The sequence below is a fragment of the Daphnia pulex genome, chromosome 5 (genome assembly GCF_021134715.1).
Source record: "Daphnia pulex isolate KAP4 chromosome 5, ASM2113471v1".
NCBI classification, from domain to species: domain Eukaryota; kingdom Metazoa; phylum Arthropoda; class Branchiopoda; order Diplostraca; family Daphniidae; genus Daphnia; species Daphnia pulex.
In genome coordinates this window covers 1,693,509-1,719,077 of record NC_060021.1, presented here as the reverse complement: position 1 = coordinate 1,719,077, position 25,569 = coordinate 1,693,509, and the positions used below count along the sequence as shown (strand labels likewise).

The following is a 25,569-nucleotide window of genomic DNA, read 5'->3' as shown; positions in this document are numbered from 1 at the left end:
CACGCGAAGCGCAGTTTGATGGTGCTTGACATCTTGTCTGGTTTTTGCACGCAAACGTGTTATACAGATTTCATCCGACATTTTTTTTACTGTTCCTGCCAGCTGCAGTCTATATTTAAACGAACAACCATTTCCAGCAATATGAATAAATTTGTATATTTGCGCTTTCAGGGCTTTTGTATTTTAATTAAAAAATACTATGAATACTAAAAACAGAGACTGATGAACTATGTCAAACAAAATCTGCAATCGTCTTCCGAAAAATGACTTTTGATATACCCCAAGCAGATGAGACCCCCATGCCCTAATTATTACCCAGCATGATACCTGACATGATAAATAAGTCTGATGAATGATGACCGCTTTTTTTGTTGTGGGGCTATTTTCTATTGAAAGCGGTTTAGCGTGTCCTCTGTCAAGGAAAGGAATTTGAGTTTTAAAAAAATGTAGGTTAAACAAAATTTTAAAGAAAAAAAATTAATTTAACTTTCTCAACATCCAGTTCCAGTCATCCGCCAATAATAAAAAAAATGGGAGGCTAATAGTTTAGTTTTATTTAAACTAATCCAGTTGTACCGGTTAATCCGTCTAGTCATTATATCACATTTGACCGTTATTTTTTTGTCTGTTTGTACTGATGTACAAGTTTATAAATAGTTTGAATCAAGCGCAAGTTTTTGTGAGTGGTGTTTTCTTCCTTAATGTATCGTTTGAGAATGAAACCTGAATTTTAATTTCATTATAACAGTACATTAGCGTCTGCCATTTGAAGAAATAAGCACTCACCTTGGCACTCACGCATTGCGTGATAGGCCGATAGTTAACAGCTGCAACAACATGCATCCAAATCAGCCCAAGGTGGACAACATTATTGGCAATTTGCCGAACGAGAAACTGATCTTCTTTAGTCTGATTCATTAAGTGCTTTTCTATATCATAAAATTTCTGATTGCACTTTGCTTAGAATACATCCGCCGTTAAGTGTCATTTAATGAGTTCATACAGCGATACGTCAGAGTCGCATTGCAAGAGTGGGTATACTGATTGTGTTCTGATTCAGTTATTTCAGAAATTGAAGCTCATGGCTCTATATGGCAGTCGTTTTTTTTAATTAAACGCTACCTATTTATAATTTATACCGATAATGATCTTGCGCAAAGTTAAAACAGGTTACACTTTTATGATTTATTAATATTAAATTGATGGTACCACGGACCCACTTCCCACACAAGAGAGGCGACACTTAATGTAGCAAAAAAATCTGGTTTGAAAATCATTTTCAAAATACGAATGTGGGGCTGACGGTGCGTGAATTTAATCCGAATATTTATGTTCCAGTAATTAATTGCAAACATAGCCTAATTTGGACTATAGTTCGAAATCCTTACTATAGCTATATCAAAAGGTGTAGAAACGTTTGTTTTCAATATTATTATTCACCCTGGGAAATACAGTATCAGGTTTTATCCAATGCGCAGGTAGACAACGCTAACGTGAGATATTAAACTAACATCCAATTAAATTCTCCATACTAGGACTGCTTTACGGTTTATAACTCCCTCCTAACACTGCAGAAGCATTAGCCTTATTGCCATGTTGGAATGCTGAGACAGTTTGAGACAAGTCAAGGTTCTCTCGTAAAACCTGTTTGGAATTCAGGATTCAGCAGCAGAAGATTTCATTCGGCCACCGTCGGCATGCCTCACCTTTCGTCTGTTGACGATCTCAAGTCCCAGCACTAAACTGTGTCACATTATATAGTGGGTCAGACAACAGCCTACCGTCCAGACACCGACTTTTTTCTCTCGATGTGAAACACACAGGAAACACAGCAATCCATTCTCATGAACGCACGCAAGAAATTGAATAATTCCGTTTCATTGAATATTCAGTAATTCCCTCGTCTCATTATTTGGGATTATGTTGCAGCTCTTCTCGTCAGTCTTTGTCGGTGAAATTTATGATTTCATCATCAGAGACTGAAGCAGCCTGCAGCCTGTTTATAGGAAAATTAATTAGCCTTTTCAAAATGCAAGACCTGACTGGGACGAACTAATTATCCTGTAGGGCACAACCATTCTTTTAATTTTGCTACGAGTCGGCTACAGAAGTCTTCCAGGAACGGTTATGAAATAAATTGCCCTTTCTTATTAGAGTAATAAGTAGTGTACATCGAGCCGCAAAGAAGGGATGGTTGCATCCATTGCGTCATTTCCCTATACCATTTTGGATGGAGTCTATATAAGGTAGTGGGTGGGACTTATTAAATAGTGGGTGGGATAAAAAAAGGCGGTAGAACAGAAGCATTGCTTACCGCATAATAACGCAAAAGTAATGACTAGTTGTACTTGTTGTTAGTGGCTCGTTACGGCTCGTTAGACAAGTATTAGGCCTACATATGCAAACAAGAAAACACTGGTCAGCAAATTCCAGTTCAACCGGATACTACATAGATTTCTATTTTATATATAGAGGCTATCGCAACTCTATATCGTCCTGATGAAGAACAGACGACACGACTTTTTTTTGTTTGTTTGTTTGCTTGCTGAGTTCTGGTATACCGTGGTTCGGTGCCCATTATTTCTTTGCATCTGATGCCTGGCTGCTTTCCAGAATGGACAGCAGATTCACATTTTGATGGTCAGCAAATAACCTGTGTGTCATTTCGAAATCTGTCTGCTGCTGCTGGACTCTTGTTGTAACATAACAAGTTTTTAACAAATTTGAGAGTCAGTAAGCCCTGGAAGATTCCATAGTTATAGTAAAACGTTACTAAAAACAGCTATGCTATCGGTATTGGCATCTAATTCTACGATAAACGCTTCAAGCGCTATATCCAACTGAAAGCCAAGGATAAGAAAACCAATAGTATTTTTTTGTCAATTAAATATTTTACTAAGAAACAAAATTACGAAACATAAGGATTGCTCCACTGAGTGCGCTAGATTGAATGGCTTATGGAAATGGAGGAATTTAATTTTTGGAGCGTGTTTGATTGGTTGCTCCACGACGTAGAAAATGTTTGGGTATTGAGGACTGTCCTCCTTTTAAAAATCAGGTATAAGATTTATTTCATATGTTAATGAAAACAATGTGTATCGTGCTGAAATCAATTACACTTTTTTTTCTTCCCAAATCGTCCCAGTGTGATGGTGTTCTACTAACGGAGGAACTGGACGTTCGACGAATGAAAACGTAGGTTACATAATAACGTAGCGCATAATATTTACTACTTGTTTCGATGCCAAGTTCGGGTAATAATTTGAATTGTTTGCTCCTTCGTAAAATTCAGTAAACTTTTAAATTCTTTTCAATAAATTGTATTAGCATATGACGGAAAACGCCTAATTGTGTCGCCCTAAAAGAAAATAAAGGGTACTTTATCTCCAGAAAATCATTCTTGAATCACGATCACGAACACGAACACTAAATGTTTTTGCACGCGGTACTTTTAAAAATAATAATTTGCGTACAAAGTTCGGCGCTTATAAGAGATATGAAAACATTTCCCTTCGCATGTAAATTGTTCTTTTTACATTTCAAAATTTTCAACCAGGAATGTTGTTCTCATCGTGTGTGTGTGTGATTCGATTTATGCCAAAAATGAGATTCAAGGATGGTCTGGCTGGTGGAAAATTCCATAGAAGTTGTTGCCAAGACCACAAGGTAAGAAGCAGTTGATGATGCCTGTTGGGAGAGAACTGACAGCCGTTTTCATCTGACATCCACTCTTCACTGTCGTTCACTGTCTCGCTACGCCCGGCCAGCGTCAATTGAAGATCGCAACGGTTTAATTTCTACACGATTTCTTTTCAATGCGTCATAATAAAAATTGCGTTACATTATCAAAACCTTAGACGCACCATCTCGGGAATTTACCAAATTTTGGGATTGCCTTGAACGTTTCCATAAAAATTGAGGAAGGATTATTAAACCAGCGAACAACTATGGATATAGCACGTATTCACCAGAAAAATTGCCCGCGGTCCCAGTGCTGCGGGAAATTTTGCAAAGAATACGGTCGTGATGTTGCGAAACGTGAGCAACTGAATTGTAAAAAAATTGGGGCATTTTTTTAGTGCGTTGAAGCCCGTATGCTGACTTATGTAGAACGTATCTATATAGATGTATACATCAGGTTAGGATTGTAGGTTAAATAAGTGGGGAAGTGATTAGATTTTCACCGTGCAAGAGTGATGTGAATCACCCAAAATCATGGAATAATATAGACTACCTTTCCATTCAGAATTTTTCATCTTTAGTTAATTAATTCACTTTTTCTCCGTTTTTCTCTTCAATTATCTTTATTATGGATCCCCTCGTATTAGGAACTGTGCCAAACCGGACTTAGCCTACACTACATTGGGCATATTAATTTACGGATTTAGCCGAAAAAGTACGTCCAAGAATTTGACTAATTTTATACTTTCGGATTGCTATAGTAGTTTTAAAAAATGAATTGAAGAATGAATTGAGGGGTGATAAAACAAAAGTTTTGTGCCAAAAATATAAGGTTCATCACCTTCATCACCCAAAAACTCTGACTTATTTCTGACAGACTGGTTTATAGTGGATTGACAAAGTACGATAAAAATAAAATCTATTTCGTAAATCCGAAGACGTAGGATATTATTTATATACCCAAGGACCTTATTTTTTTTTACTTTGACATAACTTTTCCTGTTTTAGCAGGTATGCCAGGAACTGATTCTGGTTGATGATAAACTTCCTTTGTATTTGATGGAGACAAAAACTGCGGAGTCTGAAACATCCAGTTTTTTTAAAAGTCACATTTTGCAACAACCCAATAAACGCAACTGTGTCTAATAGCCTGATGCCGGAGTTTCTCTTGAAGTAATCAGAACAAGTTCCTCGTCCGAAATGATCTTCGTTCACGATATAATACATAGAAAAAACCAGTTTTCGTACGTGAAACAAAACTCGATAGATTCAATGTAAAAAAGGGGCGTATAGAGTCCATCGTTAAAAGAACGATGTATGGATGCTAAGATTTACATCCATCTTTGAACCTGATGGCTTAAAGTTACGCAACCATTCTTATTCCTTCGGATTCCAGATGCCCAAGGTTTCTAATGCCGTCGTCGCTGGAACGGGACAGAATCGACGAGGCAGGTAAAAGGGGTATATGAAGGAAAAACAGGTCTTCCGAATCTACACCAATAAATATAAATCTAGTGAGACACGAGTCTACGACATACAGTTTTAAGAATTTCTCGTGTAAGGTTGTGTCTTTTCAGAACTTCCAGCAGCAGTTGAAAATTCAAAGTGAATCGCCATCTCCACATTGACCGAAATTCATTGTCTAAACGAAACGTGTAAAGGCTTATTGCCTTAAGTGATGAGCCTATACTATATATAAAATTTAACTATTAATTGATAATAGTTTTCCGCACACGTAGTGATCCCAGAGTGATCCTGCCAAAGCAGTAGATTATCATGGCGAATAATAAGTTCGTCGTTTTCTCATCGCTAATGGTAGGTTAAATGTTTTGTCATATTCTTCACCAGAATTTGGCCTGTGCAATTGCGCATCGTTGAGTGAACTGCTGGAACTCTCATCTAGTCCTCCATCAGCACTCGAGTGGCCCAGCAAAAAGTTTTTCTGTGTATTAGCATAGTAGGCCGTTTGCCGTTTTGAAAAATAAATTCAGGGATGAGGAACTTACATCGCGCCGTTACATCATGTCTACTGCAGCAAAATGTTACCTAGAGATTGGGAGAATATAAATCTGGGAGAGAAAAAATGTGAAAAACGGGGGATGAATCTGAGTGCGTCCCCCATACCCCCTGCGTTTACCATTCATGGGAACTATGCGAAATGTAATAGATATTTAGTCCGATTAGACCTACGTCTGCTATATTAATTCCAAAGGTGTTTTTTTAATTGCTCGATAGTGAAAATGTTAAACATAACACATTTAGAATTAGCCTATTTCCAAGCCATTTCACTCATCACCAATTTCACTTCAAGCCTAAACTTCAATAAGCTCGAATAAGCTTTTAATGATAAATAAAATATTGGATTTTTTAAGGTAAGTATTTTACCTTTTTTAGTGGACAGAGGATGATTAAATGTTGAACTGTGTTAAGACGCGGGGTAAAAAATAATTGTTTAGGTCTATATTATTAAATTATTGTTCACACTAGGCCTTCAGTCTTTTTTTTAGCGTTACGTAATGTTATTTCGATTTGATCAACCATAGCTCCTAATAGTGTGGAGACTGGAGAGGGAACTGGTTTTCCGTTGTTGAAGAATGGTTGGTCAAAAATCAAATGATGTGAACGTAGCTTAATAACGGTGAGCCTGACAAATATCCTTGGCTATTCCCCATTTTGAGGTGTGAATACATTTATAAAGAAAAAATAGAAACATAAATAATTTTTCCAATTATTTGCGAAATTATTTAAGGGAAATTTGAAAACTTGGCCTAAAAAAAAATTAGTTGGCCTCAAAAAAAAAAACTCTAGCGCAGCCTAGGATTAAACCAGATCTTAAACGGTTCTATTCTTCAAGTCATCTGGCGGGAAAATTCGAAACTTTAAGTCTGAGTTTGATTTATCCCCTATTCATAATACAGAAAAAGAACAGAGAAAAAAGAAGAAGTAATTGTTATATTTTTTTAAATAATAAAAATCGTTTTTATCGCAATTCCATGAAGGTGGGCCTTGTCTTGATCTTTCAAGACACAACGATAGATGGAAAAAGGCATTTTTTTTCGCGTTGGACGTCACGAAATCCTCTTAATGGATGGTGGACATTCCCCCAATCACGTCAAGACGTCCCCGTTGTAGTGGGCGCCGTCGGTGCTGAAGTGTACAATCCTGGATTAAGTGCAGATCGATGGGTAACATCTGACGTCGTTCCAGGGCAGCACGCATTCCTCATCGACAGTTCACGAAGGCTCATCCGCAACGACGGTCTTGCAGTTGGCGGCGACGGTGGAGGCGACGGTGGAGGCAATGGTATTATGAATAATGTATATTACACCCGTATGATTTGGATAATATTATAACATGCTGTAATTAAATTTTTAAAAAAAGAAGATAAGAAAACAGAATTTTTTTAAAATGAAGCACTGCTGGGTTGCAATTTATTTCAGTCTAAAGAATAACTCAAAAAGTCAAAAGTACACAAGAAATTACAAGACTAAAAATTGGCGTGGATTACAAACTGAACGACGCAACGCTATGGCTTCAAATTAGTACCCGTTATTGTATATGCGTCACTGTTTAGCAACAACAGCATTAGAAGCTTAAAGTTTCAAACATTTTCATTTATAGCTACCTATAATTCTTATTTTGAATCAAGGTGGAGCGATAGCAGGGCCTATAGTTGCAGGGGTTGCGGCGGGAGCAGCAGGGGCAGCAGCTCTAGCAGCTACTGCAGCTGCCGCGGCAAAATCATCGCTGCTCTTGTGGTTTGCTAGTGGCATGGCAGGTCCCAAACCAACGAAAAAACCTAAACCACCGCATAAACCTAAACCAACGCATGGCCCCAAACCACCGGACGGTTCAAAACCTACTAAGGGACCCAAACCGACGAAGGGTCCCAAACCAACGAAGGGACCCAAGCCAACGAAGGGACCCAAACCAACGAAGGGACCCAAGCCAACGAAGGGACCCAAGCCAACACATCATCCCAAGCCTGTTCATGAACCAAAACCCACTAAAGGACCAAAACCGACGAAGGGACCCAAGCCAACACATCATCCCAAACCTGTTCATGAACCAAAACCGACGAAGGGACCCAAGCCACCGCATCACTTTAAACCTACCCATAGACCAAAACCAACGGACGAGGACCATAAACCAACCAAGGGACCAAAACCGACGAAGTGGCCCAAACCAATAAAGGACCCAAAGCCAACAGAAGACCACTGGAAACCAACGAAGGGACCCAAACCACCCAAAAAACAGAAGCCTACAAAGCATCCAAAGGAATCGGAACTATTAGAATACGACGAAGCTTTTGAGGAGGAACCCTTAGCAGAATTGAATACATCTCTGGAAACATATTACACACCGACCCACTTAACATGTAAGAATCTACACCGTTAGCATATATAATAACCCAAATGATTTTCAATATTTCACTTTCTTGTTCATACATTTCACCACTCCAGTCTGCCAGCCAGGAGAAGCGGGCGTGACAGACATTACTACTGCCGAAGCTAGTGGAACGTTTCAGATCAACGGGAACGTTGACAGAAATTGTTCCTTACTCATCATCGAGCCAATGGGCGAGAGAATTAAATTGTCGTGCAATATTATTTCTCTTGGAAATAATCATTCATTTATGGAGGTAAATAGAAACACTCGTATAGAGGAGAGCTGATATAGCCAAAACAGTTTTGTTAATTGTTTCGCAGTTGATGCCCAGTCAGCTCTCATCGCATACTTTTTATGTATTTGGTTTATTTTAACTGCAATCTTCTTTAATTGACGTATTACTTAGGTAACAGATGGCATCGGTGCTGGTGTTGATGCGAGTGCTCCCAGCTCTGGAGAATTTTCGTTTACTTCTTCAACAAATAATTTGGTATTAAACATTCAAGCACAGGGAATGTCAGAATATACATGTTCATGGGTGCTGGGAAATTTGGCAGAATAATTTCTTTCTGTCTCTTTTGCTGCTCCTATTCGTTCCTTAAATTTATACAGAAATGCCAAATTTTTATTTAAAAAAAATCAAATTTTTAAGTGCTGCCCATCTAATCAAAGCTCGCTTTCATTTCAAAAATTATTTAAAGCAGACAACAATGATAACAGCAACAAAATACAATATTTATTTATGATTCTAACAGCAATGTCCGTGAATTTAATTTTAAAATAATATTTATTAAATTAATAGTCTCAACTTTCAATATAGGCCTGTATTGAAAGGTGTTCAAAATTATAAAATGTTGGTATCCTGATGATGGCTAGAATTTCCCCTTGTTTGCGCAAAGCGCAAAGATGTCAACTTGTAATTTTTATGTAGCTTAGTTTTTGCAAATTTCGCTTGATCTATAGTAGGCTATTTACCGGATTCCCTCTACCTCATTATTTTCCGTGTAACGGTGACAGACGACCGCTCTTTATTATTAGTATGAGTGCAGTGAAATGGACCAACAACTACGGCAACAACGCTCTGCGGTTTGTCCGCTTTGTTGGATTTGAACCATGGGGACATAAAATCCTATTACGTAAATAAGTGCTACAATCGTTGTCGAATCGACAACAACAATCGAATGTAGCATGCTGCATTGTTCCTTGATATGTTACAGTGGCATGGTTTAGTGTCATTGTCGTGCTGTTTTTCGTCCCGAAAAAAAGGGATGAACCAACTGAGAAAAGAATCAATCAATCGAAGAGAATTATCTAATCAACCCCATCGAAAATATAAGGTGAAGTCGGATACTTAAAAAAATATGTTTTGGTCTACACATTATTATAGAGGACAACATAGATCATTAGGTTACTCTAGGCATCCAGAAATATATTGTTCGAATCATTTAACGCTGTGTCGCTGTAGAGTGAATTAGCTTTTGATATGATAGGTCTCTATGCTCTTTTTTAAAATTGGACGGCGTATTTTTATGTCGTGACGAAAAAGAAATTGATTTCGAATTTCCGAAAACATTTTATTCGATTTAATTTCGCAGAATTATAAAGGATAATAAAAAGAATAGAAAAAAAATGTGAGATGCTATTAAACGAAAATTCAGTCAACGCAGTAAGAGACTGCGTGACCAGGGGTGTGGATGACCTTGGTCAAAGTGGCCTCACGGACGGGCATGGCAGGGGCGGCGTAGATGGCCGGAGCGGCAACCGAATAGGCGTAAGCCGTAAGGGGAAACGGCATAGCCGGGGTAAGAAAATGGAGCAGCTCCGTAGCCAAAGACTGCTTGGCGCATAGCACGGACAAAAAGGCACAAATAAAAGATGCAGAAATATTTTGTGATGAAATAATGAAATAATGAAATTAGATATGGTGAATTGCTGTTTGAAAATGGTGTGTATTTGATCAAATTGACAGAAGAATAAGTCGCTAAGGACTGACGAAATGGGAAACATAGAGAATGAGGGCCATTACAAGTTTGTTAAATCGCTCGTCTCCTTGGTATTGCGACCGTTGTCTGTTCCTTGGTCTGCATCAGTTGCTTCTGGCATGGGTGAACAAGTAGCGCAACAGTCAGCATGGGGATCCTCAAAAGTGTCCGGAATTAAAGGAGCCTCAATGATGCCATTTGACTCGGTGTGGGTCTCATCCGTTGGTGGTTTAACTTGAGAAGACTCGGATATGGAAGGAGATTCCGCTTCTGCCTCGTTGTTTTCTTGCTGGGCCGATGGTTCATCTTCATAATTCGATTCCTCATCACTATCCGAATTTGGCTCAGTCGCATTCCGACGATTCTTTTGGTTTTCTTCAGAGACCTTTTGTACTTCAAGTTCCAGCTGGTTCAAGAGAATTCGATTTATGTATTCTTCCTCGCAACAAGGGCAAAATTCGAGTTCGGCCACATCGGTTGTTGTGGCGTTTGAGGCTGGCGCTAATTCGGATCCAGTGACGATTGGTGGCGACTCCGCGAAATCATCAAGAAAGTAGTTTGTAAATGCCTCCCAAAGGTAATCAAATGCAGCAGGCAAGACGAAAAAAACCAAAGACATAAGTCTGATGAAAAACGGCCTGATAATTGTCAGAATAATATTCATTTTTTGATTGTTGTAATCGCTGAATACTTGATAGTATATGCAAAACTGCACTCCTTTATATAGATGTAGGGAGAGGACTGCCTCATGCGCAAGCATAAAATAACCACCATTTTCATCATAATTTCAATTTCATAAAATTACTAGCTCACAATAATTATTGGTTTCTATATTCTCAACATTTTACAATCATATTTCAAAACGAAATATTACATTTCAATAATTTGGAATATTTCTTTTTTTAAATAGAATTATAACTTAGCCAAGTATCCATGGAAAGTCGACTCAATTATCGATAGCTATGATGATCGGATCGGAAAGACATGATCGAGATCGAGATAACATAATGGCAATAGGCTCTTATTCAATCTATCGTTAGCTTAATTAAATTATCCATAAAAATATTCATTGCTTTTGAACAATCTTTGATTAAATGCAAATTAGAATATCATGCGGAAATAAATCTGAATAAACATTATAAAATAAATAATGACGATTGAACACACAAATAGATTAGTTTGTTCCTTCAATCGCCTTTATCTAAAAGGATTATTCGCAATTTTTTTTTCTAAGAACTGCAATTGAAATTCATAAGCTAGGTCGACGTTCGACCTCGATAAGAAAAAATTTATATTGAGGCAGTCCATCTTCCTCGTTGTATATACAAATCCTGATATCAACGACGATCAATAAGCATCAGGTAGCCTAAGTCTGCCCTTTTTAGCTAAAATGATTTAAAAAAAAAGAAATCAATTTAAAAACTTAATTTTTATATTATCCTCCAAAAGCACAATTTGAAAATAACCTAATTTACAATTTGATATCTACACACGATGGACATTCATTTTAACCAGATCGAACGGCAGCTTCGTGAAAGGCGCGGAAAAAGGCCATTTTAGCGGCGTGAACTTCAGGGGTGTCCTGGACGGGTTGAGGGGGAGCAACGACCACCGCTGATGGAAGCGGCTGAACGGGAACCACCACTTTCGCTACTCGGGCGGTGGCGTGAGCGTGAGCTGCCAAATGAGCACGACGAGCTGCGGCCACTTCGGGAGTCTCCTGGACCTGTTGGGGCATACCGAATGGCATGTTGGCGTATCTGGCGGGCAGGAAGGCCATGATTCCGTTGGCTGCAGCGGCGGCGTTGTAGGCCCGGTAATGCTCGAGGGTGGCGGCCATCACTTCGGGTGTGTCCAAAACGGCACCTGCTGGTTGTCCCCAAACAACAGGAACAGGTTGTACGGCGACCACCCTGCTGGATCCTCCGGCGGAAGTGTGGGGCTGTGGGCTGCCAAGTGAGCGGCACGGGCGGCGGCAACTTTGGCCGTTTCCTGGACGGGCGCTGGTTGTGCGGTGAACGGGTAGTAAAGGAATGGATTGTAGTTCCAACCGGCCGGGATCTGGGCAGAGACGGCGGCACAGGCCATCAAGATTCAAGACGACGACGACAACCTTTGGAAAATGTGACAAACACGGACAAACAATTCCATCCGTCCTATTAGTTATGAGATTATAAATTGTTTAGTTGATTGTAATAATTTACTGAGGTCTTCATGTCGATTCACTTAAAAATTGTTTGAGCGCGGAAGAGGGAGAAGAGTGAACTGATTTGGTTCGCAACATGTCGGAGCTTTTATACGAAACAGTTTCGTTCCTTTTGGTGTGGTGCGCCGTTCTGTGCCTTCCAGCAAGGTTGAAAACCCTTAAACATAATCTTGGTCTTCCGCATTATAGAAAGAGGAACTAGGTAGAATCACGTACGTCTTCCTCATTTTACTTTTTCTCTCCAGTTAAGGTGTGGCTGTGCTCTAGATGCTTCCACAGGAAAGTAGGAAGGGCTCAAGTGACCAACGGTGACGGTTATGTCCTTCATTTCTAGGTCAATATCGGTGCCTAATACAAAAACCCCGCAAAAACCAGTAACACGGTACTGCAAACTCGCATTTAGAGTTCTACAGAAAAGTTGCATTTGGTTCAGTAACATATTATTTGCTTTTTAAAATTTTACGTCTGTTGTATTACATAGATGCTTAATTAGTATTCAGTACTATGTAGCTAAATGCTGGATAAAGCGCCGATTTAATAAAGATTTCAGTATTGACGTCTGAAAATTACACGTTCGAGTCTCGTCTGAGGAAGTTAATTGGATGCGTTCATTGTAATCCTAATAACATAAATGCTCGGTTCATGAAATGATATAGAAAAAAAACGGAAGTTCAATATTAGCTCTACGTAGCAATCTACTCTGTCATCATAACCAACATCACGACCTTTGGGACTCCAGTCCAGAGCATCAGGTATAACTTTTCATGCCAGCAACAAACGCGGTGTCGACCGACGATGATTGGAGACAGTGTAGCCTATATCAGTCTCTTTTTGGCCAGCAGCCGTTCAATTTTATTTTATTAGTCCAGAAATTATTTCGCATAAAGAGGCTCCCATATTAACGAACGCCATAGAACTCCAATATTCCGTCATGATTCCGTTATCGTTTGGGCAGAATAGGAAAGATGAATTTATCACCGTCATGCTGAGGGACGGTGATTTTTCCTCCATTTCTAATCTAACTTATACAACTTATCAACATAACAATGCAACATCTATAGCCCCGGACTGTTTTTATCTGGTTTTTATTAAATGTTATCACACCTTAAATCAATTGAAAAGAGAACATGTTCTATAAGGAAATGAATTTTTATCTATACACATTATCAGACGACAGAACAATTGTTAGCCTACTAGCAATAGTCAGTACTTCAGCAGCATCCGGAAATTGTGTAAATGTTTTCACGCTAAAGACGAGTGAACTGATGCGATATGGTTGGGCTCTTTTAAGACAGTGTACATGATTCTTATGCCGGCAAAGGTGACGTCATGTCGCGCGCTTACACAATTCTTCGAATTTTTCATTAATCATAACCGCGGGAAAAATGTTAGTCCACAATTAATTATTTTCTTCAGCCTCCGTTTCATTTCGATTTCATTTCGATTTCATTTCGGTGTTACGTGTTAATATGTTAATATAGGCGGCCATGCCAACCTACATAAATTCAAACAAGAATTATCGATTTTTTTTTTCAATTCAATAGTTTTATTATTTTTCAGTATTCATGAATCACAGAAATAAGTCTAAATATTTGTTACAAATTAATTTAATGTCATTCAATTGTTTATTCCCCTAAACGTTTGTTAGTCCACGACAAATCAATTTAGGAATTTGAATTAATTTTCTATCTAATTTCAATTTCTTGAATTAAAATTGTCAAAATTCCGCAAATTGCCATCGATTTGCTTCGCGAGTCGCCAAAATTAAAAGAGCTTATTTTCTTTAATCGCTGACGGAGTATGAGTCGACCAACCAAACAACAAGTTCATTCTGTCCCCGAAAATCGTAATTTTTTTTTCTCTCGGTTTTTCCCACTGCTGTTTGTAAACGCTCCAACGCCAGCCAACAGCAGAGCCAACTGACTTCTTGTTTTATAGAAAAGCAAACATGCGATAAATTGTGTAAGAAAAATAATAATAATAATATTCGTCTCGAGAGTCGAGAGGAGATAATTTCACGGCGGTTATTTCTTTAAAATTATTTCTTATTGTCATTTCATTTAAAAAAAATGAATTGGTCTACACATCATTATTACGATATTCAAATCATTTAACGCTGTATAGTGAACTGGCTTTAATTTTCATGCGATATGTTGATATGGATAAAAAGAAATTGATTTCGATGTTGCGTAAACATTTTATTGCGCAAAATTATGAAGAATAAGAAGAAGAATAGAAAAACAATTTGAGATTCTATTTAACAAAATTTTAGTCCACGCGGTAAGAGACTGCGTGACCAGGGGTGTGAATGACCTTGGTCAAAGTGGTCTCAATGATGGGCATAGCTGGGGTGGCGTAGACGGCGGGAGCGGCAACTGAGTAGGCGTAAGGGGAAACGGCATATCCGGGGTAAGAAAATGGAGCAGCTCCGAAGCCAAAGACTTGGCGCTTAGCACGGCTGGCCTTGGCGGCGGCGAATTTAACGGCGAATTCCGCCTTGGCAGCGGCCACCTCGGGGGTGTCCTGGACCGGGAGGGGTGCTACCGAATTGTCGACGGGAGCGACGGGCAAGTTGTTGGATTTGACGCGGAAGCCTCGGGAGTCGGCGGTGTAGGAGACACGTACTTCCTTGCCTTTTGGGTTGACGTAAGCGTAGCTGCCGATCTGGTTGCCGAAACCGTCACGGAGGTTGCTGGCGGCCTGTCCGGGGTGAGCGTAGCCGAAGCTGGCCTGGCCGAGCTCGTCTTGGGCGTGGTACTGGGTGGCGGAGAAAGAAGGGTAGCCGTAAGCGACGGGGTAGGCGGCGGGGACGGCGGCAGTTGCGGGGATTCCAGTGTAGGCCGTGGTGGCGCGGACGCCAGCGAATGGATAGACACCGTAATTTCCGTAGGTATCCACCATATCCACCGTATCCGAAGAATTGAGCTTGGGCGGCCACAGCCAACACCAACAGACAGGCAATCTGCGTATGGAAAATTCAAAATGTTAATTTTAAAGAATTAAGATTAAAGAAATTTAAATTAATTTTTACCGTGGACCTCATTGTCGTTCTCGTGAAGACTGAAGGAAGAGCTCGAGGAGGATGCTGTTAATGGACTGACACCAGACTTTTTTATACTCATCCACCTAACACCCCCCTCCCACCTTCTTGATCCCCCAAGGTAGCCGAGAAAAGCATTTGAAACCAACCACACCCTGATGGACAAGGGTGTGTCGTAAATTGTATAGCGGAATTCATTCCGCTCTACCCTAAGGGTGTAGACTCATTTATTTTAGCTTTTCAAAGATTTTGAAGGCAAACTTGCCTTCTTCCCCCGTACAACGCCCCCTTTGTCTCAGACTCATTTTTGCTTTCGCGCAAGTAACAACGCTCTAGACAGTCAAGGATCAGTAGGAACCGACCACTGCCGAGTGAAATGTTTGACTGTCGGGCTTTCGATCCACGCGCTGAGGGCTTCGAGCCGGACGCCGATCGAGAGAGAATCCGTGAGCGTAATTTTCGCATCGAGTCGCAGCGTCAACATCCTAGTTTCCACGAGAGAGATAGGTCATCGCTAATTCGTTCCCCGCGTTATCTGCCGCAGTGGCCAAACAGAGATCGGGCATATTTTGAACACGATGGCTTCGCTTCGGTGTTTAATGTGGACATCCACAACAACCGCTCTTACGATCGGTTCGGCCATTTTGACGAACGTGACGGCCGCCCCGGCGGTCGGGAAAGGCAGTGCGACGACTTGAACGTTTGCAGGCAGCCCTGGCACGAGATGCGCGACAACCGGAACGAACCACGTGAGTACCGTTGTGGCGAAGACGGTTTTTATCTGTTCAGGGAAGACGGGCTGTGCTATGATGACGAAGGCTTTTGTTATAGCTTCAGTAAGGACGGTTTTTATTACGATGTCGAAGAGGGCCGTCGATATGATTCAGGTGGGTTCGCGTGCGATGAATACGGTGTGCGTTTCGACTATGCCGATGGGCCCCGAGAGGACAATGGTGGTAATTTAGACGCCCGCCTGATCGATCCTGGATCGCCTCGTGTCGTGTGGGCCAGGAAAACTCCACCTCGAAAGCGCGTGAGTATCGTGGAACCAGACGCCGAACCGGAAGACAGACGACGCCCATGGCGCCCTCAACCATCAACTAGCCCGAGAGCAGAGGACGAGGTAGTAGATTTAGGTGAAGAGACAACACCGATACCACATTTAGAAAACTTAAGTTTGCCAGGTAGTTCGGTGGCGCAGCCATTGTCCGTCTCAAAAGTAATCTCCGATGAGATTTCAGGCTGGATGACGAGCGGGATTAAAACAGAGGCCTCCAAGGCAATTTCGAAGGAATTCCCGATCGAGTTCATAGACACGGACTTTGCGATCAAGCCGCCCAAGCTTGACGGTTGGATCGGCCGGCGTGCGCAGTCGAGACCTGACAAAGGTCTTCTTAAAACAATTAACGCGACGGAAGATTCCCTTACTAAAGCGCAGCTGAAAATAATGGACATCGCACCACCACCATTGATCGATCTCTACTCCCGGTTGAGTTCTTTTCCGGGCAGCGACGCAGCCAAAAGATCGGTTCAAGCCGCGCTTCAGCAGTGGGGACTGGAACCGTGCTTTCTTTCACATCACGCGGAAACGTCGCAGTGCCGTAATAGCGCTCGCTGAACCGGCTTCAGAATATTTATTGCGTGAGCCTGGTGCTTTTGAGAGTGGAAAGGAGGCGCGCTCCTTCCTCTTAACAGAGAAATTTCTTCAGGCGATGCTGACGGACGCTAGTCAGGACAACACGCTAGCTCAGGACGCTAGAGTAGCGGCAGCAGCCGCAGCCGCTATCGCACCCAAGGCCCAGAATCTAAGGCGGTACCGTTTCCCTCTGGAGCAGGCGGCCGCTCCCTTCCAGAAAACCACGCGCTATGACGGCATTCAAGGCAGCCGAGGCGGGAGAGGTGGCCGCGGAAGAAAAGTCAGTAGAGGCAGGGGTCAACGCCACAACGCCGGGCTACAAGGAGGCCGAAGGTATGTTTATTTAAATCCTGATCCTTTGGCCTCTAGTCAAGATGACCCTAAACCCCCTCTCATTCACTCAGTAACCAAGCACGCACGTTTAATCCCACTTTTCACGAAGGAGGTACGGCTCCGATGGGCGTCGCCTCAAGATTGAAAAGTTTCGCTTCCCACTGGGCGTCGATTACGGACGACATTTGGGTCCTTAAAACAGTTAGCGAGGGCCTGCGCTTAGAATTCACTGCCAAGCCAGTTCAAAAGTTCTTCCCTCCCGAAATTTCTATGTCAGATGAGATGACGGCCATCTGCGACCAAGAAGTGGACGATCTTCTTTTCAAACAAGCGATAACAGAGATCACGGAAGGCTCCGACGGCTTTGTTTGCTCGTTTTTTTGTATTAAGAAAAAACAGGCGGGGAAATTTAGACCGATAGTTAATTTAAACCTCTTAACCATTTTATTAAATATTAGCATTTTAAAATGGAAAACCTCGAATCGGTCCGTTTTTTAATCAGGGAAGGCGACTGGATGGTCAAAGTGGACCTGCAGGATGCCTACTTCACTGTAGCGATCCTACATTCCCATAAAAAATATTTACGCTTCCGCTGGAAGAAGCGCATTTTTGAATTCAAATGTATGCCATTTGGTCTCTCTTCGGCGCCAAGGGCCTTTACAAAAATCCTGAAAGTAGTTATGGCCTTTCTTAGCAAAAAAGGCATCCGGATAATTATTTATCTGGACGATATTTTGATCCTAAACGGCTCAAGAGAAGGGCTCTTAGCGGATCTTGAGCAGGTGGTGGAGCTCCGTCAGGCGCTTGGGTTCATAATCAACCAGGAGAAATCCGTTCTTTCCCCCTCTCAAATCATAGAATATTTGGGACTCGTCGTCAGCTCGATAGACTTATCATTCGCGCTACCCGCGAAAAAGGCAGAAGCAGTGAAAAGAATGTGCGAGTCGGCCCTAGCCGAGGGAATGGTATCACTGCGGGCTTTAGCCTCAATCCAGGGAAATTTTTCCTGGGCTATTCTGGCAATCCCCTTCGCGCAATCGCACTATCGTAGTCTGCAGCGATTTTACATATCGAATGCGTAACGGGCCAATTCAGATTTAAACACTAAGGTTCGGCTATCCCCCTGCGCCCAAGTCGATCTTAAGTGGTGGGTAGCAAACATCGAGAAATGTAGCGGAAAAACGGTTTTTTCCGCGGGATCCGGACATGGAAATTTTTTCAGACGCGTCATTATCAATTCAACGAAAGCAAGACGGATGCGCTCCTCGTATATGGAAACCATACGCCCCATGAACATCCTCTGATGGTTGATGATGTGCCAATTATTCCGTCTAAAAATGTCCGTAACCTTGGTGTAATTTTTGACTCTCGCTTGACTATGGAGCCCCAAATTAATTCAATGTGTCGCAGGGCATATTATCATTTGCATCGTATTTCGCGAATTAGGAAATTTTTTTCTGATTCTGCGGCTGCTCAACTTGTACATGCTTTTGTTACATCTACTTTGGATTATGGGAACTCCCTTCTTGTTGGTCTCTCTTCGAAACGACTTGGTAAACTACAAGCTGTGAGAAATATGGCGGCGCGGTTGATCGCTAGACGGAGGAAGTACGATCATATCTCTGATGTTCTTATAAATTTACACTGGCTCCCGGTCTCTTCTCGAATAACTTTTAAGATTGCTACCCAAACTTATCGATGTATTACAAATTGTACCCCCGTGTATCTGTCTGAGCTGATATCTCGGAGGAAATTTCGCTCTTTTCTCGATTTGATTCTGCCCAAAACCAAACTAGTTAATTATGGTGATCGCTCATTTGCAAAGATGGCCCCCAAGATCTGGAACAGTATTCCTTTGCCCATCGGAACAGCTAATTCCTTATCTCAGTTTCGATCAATGTTGAAAACATATTTGTTTAAACTTGAATATCCCAATGCAAAATGATATGTCTACTTTGTTCTACTCTTTCGATGGAGTTATAGCGCCTTTGATCATGCTTGTAAAAGGCGCTCTATAAATTAATACATTACATTACATTACATTACATTACATTACATTATCAGGATGGGGGGCCTTGTGTAGCCGTGTCATTACCCGGGGTCCCTGGACACTAAACGACAAGGAAAAACACATCAACGAGCTAGAGTTACTAGGAGCTTTATACGCAATTCAAGCATTCGGGGCGGATTCCAGCAACGTAGCGATCCGGATTTACCTAGACAATTCGACCGCAGTTAGCTACGTAAACAAATGCGGCGGCACCAGATCAAGCGTTCTCACAGCAACGGCTAAAACACTAGCGGCCTGGTGCGAAATCCGCAACATTTCAATAGAGGCCGTTTATCTAGCAGGAGAGCTAAACGTGGTCGCCGATCGGGAATCATGGGCGGAAGCAGACGCCAGCGATTGGCAGCAGTTTTTTCCGAAATGATGGAAATTTGGGAAATGGACACGGATTTATTTGCCGCACCGTGGAACGCTCAATTGCCAAGTTTCGTATCGTGGAATCCACAACCCAACCCGGGGCAATGGCCATCAATGCGTTCTCAATCAGCTGAGATCGAGTTAAAGGATACGCTTTCCCCCCCCCCCCCTTCTCGTTAACCTTTAGATTTATTGAAAAATTGAGACGCGAAAAAGCGACAATCGTTTTAATTTGCCCCATTTGGCCAGGCCAGCCGTGGTTTCCGGTGATACTGGAACACGCATGCGATATCCCCCGCCTACTCGTACCAGCGGCAAGCCTCGTTACTTCGGCACAAGGCGTGTATCACCCGCTACTCCAGTCAGGAGCGCTAAAGCTGGCCGCTTGGAGACTCTCCGGAGATCTTACAGTCTGCAAGGGTTTTCGGTGCCAGCTATCGAGCTTCTCCTGGAAGGGTGCCGCGCTAACACCAACGCGGCATACGAATCAGCGTGGAACACCTGGTGTGATTGGTGTTTGTTGCGGGATAAAAATCCCCTTTCTTACAATGTAAAATTCATTTCGGATTATCTGGCGCATTTGCAAACGACCGGCAAATCGTACAGTTTAATTAATATCCACCGTTCCATGCTTTCCGTTACACTAAAACCCGCCGACGGGTGCCCAATCGGACAGCACCCACTTATTGTCAAGTTATTGAAAGGATGCTACAACCGTAACCCCTTTCGTTTTCACCCTTCTCGAATTTAGTCACACCCCAACATACCGAATTCCCCGTGACTTATTACCATAATAAGGCTGTGGTATGAATGGAAGATACGGAAATAGTTTGTATTTTAATTTAACGAAATAATGAAATAAGATTTCATGGTTAACAATCAAATGAATAATAAAAAATATTAAAAGAATAATAAAAATTTTGTCCGAAATTATTTGTATTTAAGGAATTGAGAGAAGAGATACAATTTCGTTAATGGCTGACAAAATTAGAAACAAGTTTGTGGAATCGCTCATTGTCTCCTTGGTCTCCGGTTGCTTCTGACATCAACCCAACAGGTTCGGGAATGGGCGAATAAGTATAGCGTAATTAACAGTCACATAGGAGTCCTTAAATGTGTCCGGATTTAAGCCTCAACAATGCCAGTTGACTCGGTGTGGGTCTCATCCGCGTTAGTATCGAATAAACGGAAATCGACTTTGCGACTTTTGAGCGCTTTTGGCTGAGATCGACGATGGGATCCGACAAATCGCCACTTAATATTAAATTTCGACCACTACTTAGAAAATAGCAGATCGCTATCATAAGCCTTTTCCATTTAGTATGAAACGGTTAAGCGTGGACATATTAGAATAATTCGGTGTGATACATTTAGTTAAAAAGTGAGCAAATGATAGGTTAGATCTTTGATGAAATAGCGCATAATTTTTTAACCAGATCCAACGGTGTCGTAGTCGTATGCGCGGAAAAAGGTTATAACCAGATTCCGCCAAATTCTATAGGCATGCGCTGTGGTGTGATGAGGTGTGTTTACTTAAAGAGTTTCTGCCTGAGTTTATACGAAAGACGCATCTTCAATTCATCACAAAACAACAGAAAAATGTCTATATATAATTCAAAATTATTTATTGCGCAACATGGGAGAATGCAAGCTACAGCATTTAAAAAAATAACAGTCGATTGTTTTATGTCTTCACGTTATTTCCTTATAATCTCAAACTTGTACAATTCTGGTTTGCATACCAAGGTATTAATTGTAACAGCATTAATATCTTATTTGGTTGCATGCAGCACTTAGCATCGCTGCCGATGCGACAACGACGGAGGGACCAAATGAATTCCCAGAATGTCATTTATTGTAATAATTATTCTAACAAATTAGAACACACACAATTTGTCTCAACACAACACAATATATTTGCTGATAATTTCCACACATATATATAACTGAACAAAAGACTAGAGTTCTTACCCTCTTGAGAAATAAAGAGAAATAGAAAGAGGAGTACTGATGGATCTAAAGAGGCAGACGACATTATAGAGAAGAGGGTAGGAATGGGGTTCAGCAACTCTATGGTTTGGCAACTATAGTTGGGCACGCTTGAGTTGGATTTCATACAACACGTCCCTCAAGTCGAGCGTGCTCAAAAATAAACATCTGAATTTCTAGAGTGACATTTCGTAGCGTGTCCAAAAAAGAAGCGTGAGCGTCCCTTACATTAGATTGTCTAGTTCATGAACTCCCGAATGTTCAGGTTCTGACGCAGCATCTCGAATCTTGGGACCGGTAGGGCCTTTGTAAAGATGTCAGCGAGTTGGGATTCGGTTTCGATGTAGTTGATGTCTATTTTTCCTTCTTGTTGAGCGTCGCGCACGAAGAAGAAGCGCACATTCATGTGCTTGGTGAGCTGATGGAACATTGGGTTGTGAATCAGGGCAATGGCGCCTTGATTGTCACATCGCAGTGGCATGGCGACGTCCGGGCCACCCAACTCTGAGTACAAGCGCCTCAACCATATCGCTTCTTTGGTCCCGTCAGCTGCTGCGATGAATTCGGACTCTGTGGTAGACAAGGCTACACAGGTTTGGCGACGGCTGTGCCATGAAATGGGACCACTATTGAGTATAAATACGGGTCCGGATGTTGATCGCCGGTTTTCAAGATCTCCAGCGTACCCTGCATCAACATACCCGTGAAGTTCATTGCTCCCACCGCCGTATAGAATTCCATGATTGATAGTTTTTCGCAGGTAAGCCAGGATCCTTTTTAGTCCCTTCCAGTGTTCCGGTCCAGGATTTTGAGAGAAGCGTGATACTTGGCCAATGGCATAGGCGAGGTCAGGTCGTGTCAGATTGGCTAGGTGCATCAGTGAGCCGATTCCTTCCATGAAGGGAATTTTGGCCATCATTGTCTTTTCTTCTTCCGTTCGGGGAAACATGGATGGTGAAATTTTGACGCATGGATCGGCTGAGACAGCAACGGAGTGACAGTTGGCCATGTCGAATCTTTGTAGGATGGTTTTGACGTAATTTGGCTGGGAAAGATGAATGGCTCGTTGACTGCGGTTGCGGTCAATGTCGTCGCCGATGAATCTGTCTGCGGGTAGTGAACGTATTTCAAATTCCTTGCAAGGAATACCATCATGTCCAGTAGAACTTGATTGACGTTGCTCAGGATTAGACCGTCGTCTACGTAAAGAATAAAGAAGGTTATTTCCTCATCTTTCTCCCCCTGACGGAGATGGTGGTAATAGATGCATGAGTAACATTGGGATCTTTTAAGGCCGAAAGATATGATGAACTCGTTGAATTTGACGTTCCATACACGAGAGGCTTGTTTCAGCCCATATATACTTTTAATGAGGCGACACACTTCTTCTTCTCGTCCGGGAATGACAAAGCCTTCAGGTTGGTGAATGTAGACTTCTTCTTCTAGTATCCCATAGAGGAAGGCGGTTTTGACGTCTAGTGTGATCATTTCCAGGTCTCTTGCAGCTGCGATTGCCATAACTATCCGGAAGGAGTAGGTCTTGGCTACTGGGGCGTAGGTTTCGTTGTAGTCAACACCGTGTACTTGAGAAAAGCCTTTAATGACAAACCGAGCCTTGTATCGTGGTGCAGTTCTTTTGAATCCGGGTTTGTGTTTCAGTATCCATTTGCCTTCGATTGCTTGTCGTCCAACAGAAGTCCAACAAAAAATCCTTCTTGGCAGTTTTGATGAGACGATTGGATTTCTAACGAATACTTTCGATCCAAAGATTCGAAAGTTTGTCATGTCGGGTTTTCTCTCGTTCCAATATTCGTAAGGAGTGAGTTGGCCAGTCCTTGAGAGGACTCGGTTTTTTATGTATGCTGTGTAAGATGTGGCCTCTGCCCAAAGATAAGCTGGCATACCACTCTCAATGATCATGCAACGAACAGATTCTAGTAGCGTCCGGTTGAGGCGTTCGGCGGAGCCGTTTTGTTCTGGCGTGTGTGGTGCGCTGGTTTCATGACGGATTCCTTGTTGAGAAAACCACTCGGCATTTTCTTTGTTGACATACTCTCCTTTGCCGTTGTCCGATCGAAGCGTGAGCATGTAGTAGCCAGTTTCATTCAGGAGCATGGCGTGGTAGAGGCGGATTAATGCGGGCATTTCGTTTTTCTTTTTCATGAAGTAGATGGTGATATATCCGCTAAAGTCGTCCTTGAAGGTGACGAAGTAACGGGCGCCTCCAAGACTGGTGGTAGAGATGGGTCCCCAGACGTCTGAATGTGTCAATTCGCCAATTCTGGATTCTCTGTGTCTGCCTGTTTTCAGAGGTTGCCTTGAGAATTTTCCAAACTCACAGTTAGAGCAGAGGGATGCTGGGACCTTACATTCACCGTTGATGTTCAAGTCAATCGTTTGGTCTTCCTTAACCATTTTCGAGAGAGTCTGGTAGCCGAGATGACCTAGGCGCTGATGCCAAGTGGTCATTGATGCCCGAAGGTTTGCACCGAGTGCGACGAGAGTGCATGTTTGGTTTGTGTCACTCTGGATTGACTGAATGTCGGGTTTCATGTGAAGCTGAAATAGGGTTTCATTTTGCTTCTCCCCAGTGAGGACAGTCTCCCCATTTCTCTTGAATAGTACCTTAAGAGAGAGAGAAAAAAATGATGCTTTGAGTAATTTGATTAAGAAAGCAGCGTGAAAGATTATTACCTTATTGTCATCAAATGTTGCTACTAGGCCGTTGGCAGTTGCTGCTCCGACCGAGAAAAGGTTTGAGCCAAGTCCAGGCACATAGAGAACCTCTGTCAGTGTCTTGGACGTCGTTACTTTGTCTACTTCAACCAAAACGTCAATGTTTCCGGTCCCTAGAGCATCCAATTCGGAATCTCCAATGCCTGGAAGATCAGGGTGAGAAAAAAAATTAGTTTCGAAAATAATGCTTGATGAGAAAAAAAAGATGTTACCTTTTACGGACCAAGTGCCTGCATTCATGGGTCTGAAGGTTGAGAAGAAGCTTCTTTGGTCACTCATGTGCTTGGAGGCCCCTGAGTCAACGAGGAAAGTGAGAATGCTTCTGGGATCAATAACCTTCTGTGGGTCCATGATGATATTCTTTTCCATGGCCAGAGTGGCTGCCACGACCATGGTTGAACTTTCTTTTCGGATTTCCATTTGCGGCGAACGCAGTTTCTTCCGGATGTTCTTCCTTTTGATAGGACTTGAGCACACTTTCCTCAGTGATGAGTCGTTGAAGTAAATGATCAAGGGTTCGGTCAGCTGCTGGAACACTGGTCCAAACGGATCTGACAACCCGGAAGGATTCTGGAAGTGTGGCTAGGGCCTTTGAGATAAGTTGGACTTCAGGGAGAGCCTGTTCTCTTTCTCTCAGTTGGTCAGCGATGTTCGAGAGCTTTTGTATCATGGTCCTCATGTTATCACCTATTGAGTGAAGCAGGGTAATGTAAGCGTTTGCATTATTATATTTAAAAAAAAATTAAGTTAGCATACCAGCTGTATGTTTGAAATCATAGTATTGTTGCCATAGAAGATGCAACTGTTCTTCAGTTTGAAGTTGGTACTGCAGGTTCAACTTTGTCCATATTTGTGCAGCGTTAAGACCTGGAGTGTACAAATTCTCCTTCATTTTCTTTGTGATTGAGGCAAAGATAAAGTTAAGGGCCGTTATGTTCTTCCTTGTCCAAAGTCTTATGGCTGCATCATTTAGCAGTTCACCAGCTTCGTTTCGTTCCTATAAAAAGAAAGACAAGGATAAGTAGGAGATATGGACAACATTTTAGTAGAATGTGTTTCTCTAAATCTCAACTGTATAGTAATTAATAAAACCAAATGTACACAGCGTTAAGGCTGATAAAGTTTCTCTCAGTATCAACTGTAGAGAAAAAA

The 25,569-nt window shown here is 41.9% G+C and overlaps 4 protein-coding genes across 4 annotated transcripts; 1 reads left to right on the top strand and 3 right to left on the bottom strand.

The window, feature by feature from the left end:
• The first annotated feature begins 5,117 nt into the window (after nucleotides 1–5,117).
• LOC124193811 (aggrecan core protein-like) lies at nucleotides 5,118–8,822 on the top strand. Its single transcript, XM_046587781.1, has 5 exons — nucleotides 5,118–5,496; nucleotides 6,681–6,984; nucleotides 7,331–8,059; nucleotides 8,145–8,323; nucleotides 8,477–8,822. The coding sequence occupies exons 1-5, from the start codon at nucleotides 5,458–5,460 to the stop codon at nucleotides 8,630–8,632; spliced, it is 1,407 nt and encodes a 468-aa protein (XP_046443737.1). The 5' UTR covers nucleotides 5,118–5,457; the 3' UTR covers nucleotides 8,633–8,822.
• A 5,684-nt stretch (nucleotides 8,823–14,506) lies between these two features.
• LOC124193871 (cuticle protein 7-like) lies at nucleotides 14,507–15,301 on the bottom strand. The gene is made up of 2 exons (XM_046587856.1): nucleotides 15,297–15,301; nucleotides 14,507–15,220 (listed from the first exon to the last, which is right to left on the bottom strand). Exons 1-2 carry the CDS (start codon nucleotides 15,299–15,301, stop codon nucleotides 14,527–14,529), a joined length of 699 nt encoding a protein of 232 aa, XP_046443812.1. The 3' UTR covers nucleotides 14,507–14,526.
• Nucleotides 15,302–21,919: 6,618 nt separating this feature from the next.
• On the bottom strand, nucleotides 21,920–22,597 carry LOC124193870 (secreted RxLR effector protein 161-like). The gene has a single exon (XM_046587855.1). It carries the CDS (start codon nucleotides 22,595–22,597, stop codon nucleotides 21,920–21,922), a length of 678 nt encoding a protein of 225 aa, XP_046443811.1.
• Nucleotides 22,598–24,745: 2,148 nt separating this feature from the next.
• Nucleotides 24,746–25,569, bottom strand: LOC124193868. Its single transcript, XM_046587854.1, has 3 exons — nucleotides 25,519–25,569; nucleotides 25,174–25,414; nucleotides 24,746–25,104 (listed from the first exon to the last, which is right to left on the bottom strand). The coding sequence occupies exons 2-3, from the start codon at nucleotides 25,307–25,309 to the stop codon at nucleotides 24,746–24,748; spliced, it is 495 nt and encodes a 164-aa protein (XP_046443810.1). The 5' UTR covers nucleotides 25,310–25,414; nucleotides 25,519–25,569.

Bases quoted from the DNA above. Each gene is read 5' to 3' on its own strand.
- LOC124193811 (XM_046587781.1), top strand. From the start codon at position 5,458: ATGGCGAATAATAAGTTCGTCGTTTTCTCATCGCTAATG. The intron at 5,497-6,680 runs GTAGGTTAAATG...AATTCCATGAAG, and splicing joins TCGTTTTCTCATCGCTAATG to GTGGGCCTTGTCTTGATCTT. The intron at 8,060-8,144 runs GTAAGAATCTAC...TCACCACTCCAG, and splicing joins CACACCGACCCACTTAACAT to TCTGCCAGCCAGGAGAAGCG.
- LOC124193870 (XM_046587855.1), bottom strand. From the start codon at position 22,597: ATGGCCAAAATTCCCTTCATGGAAGGAATCGGCTCACTGATGCACCTA.
- LOC124193868 (XM_046587854.1), bottom strand. From the start codon at position 25,309: ATGAAGGAGAATTTGTACACTCCAGGTCTTAACGCTGCACAAATATGG. The intron at 25,105-25,173 runs GTATGCTAACTT...TTCACTCAATAG, and splicing joins TGATTTCAAACATACAGCTG to GTGATAACATGAGGACCATG.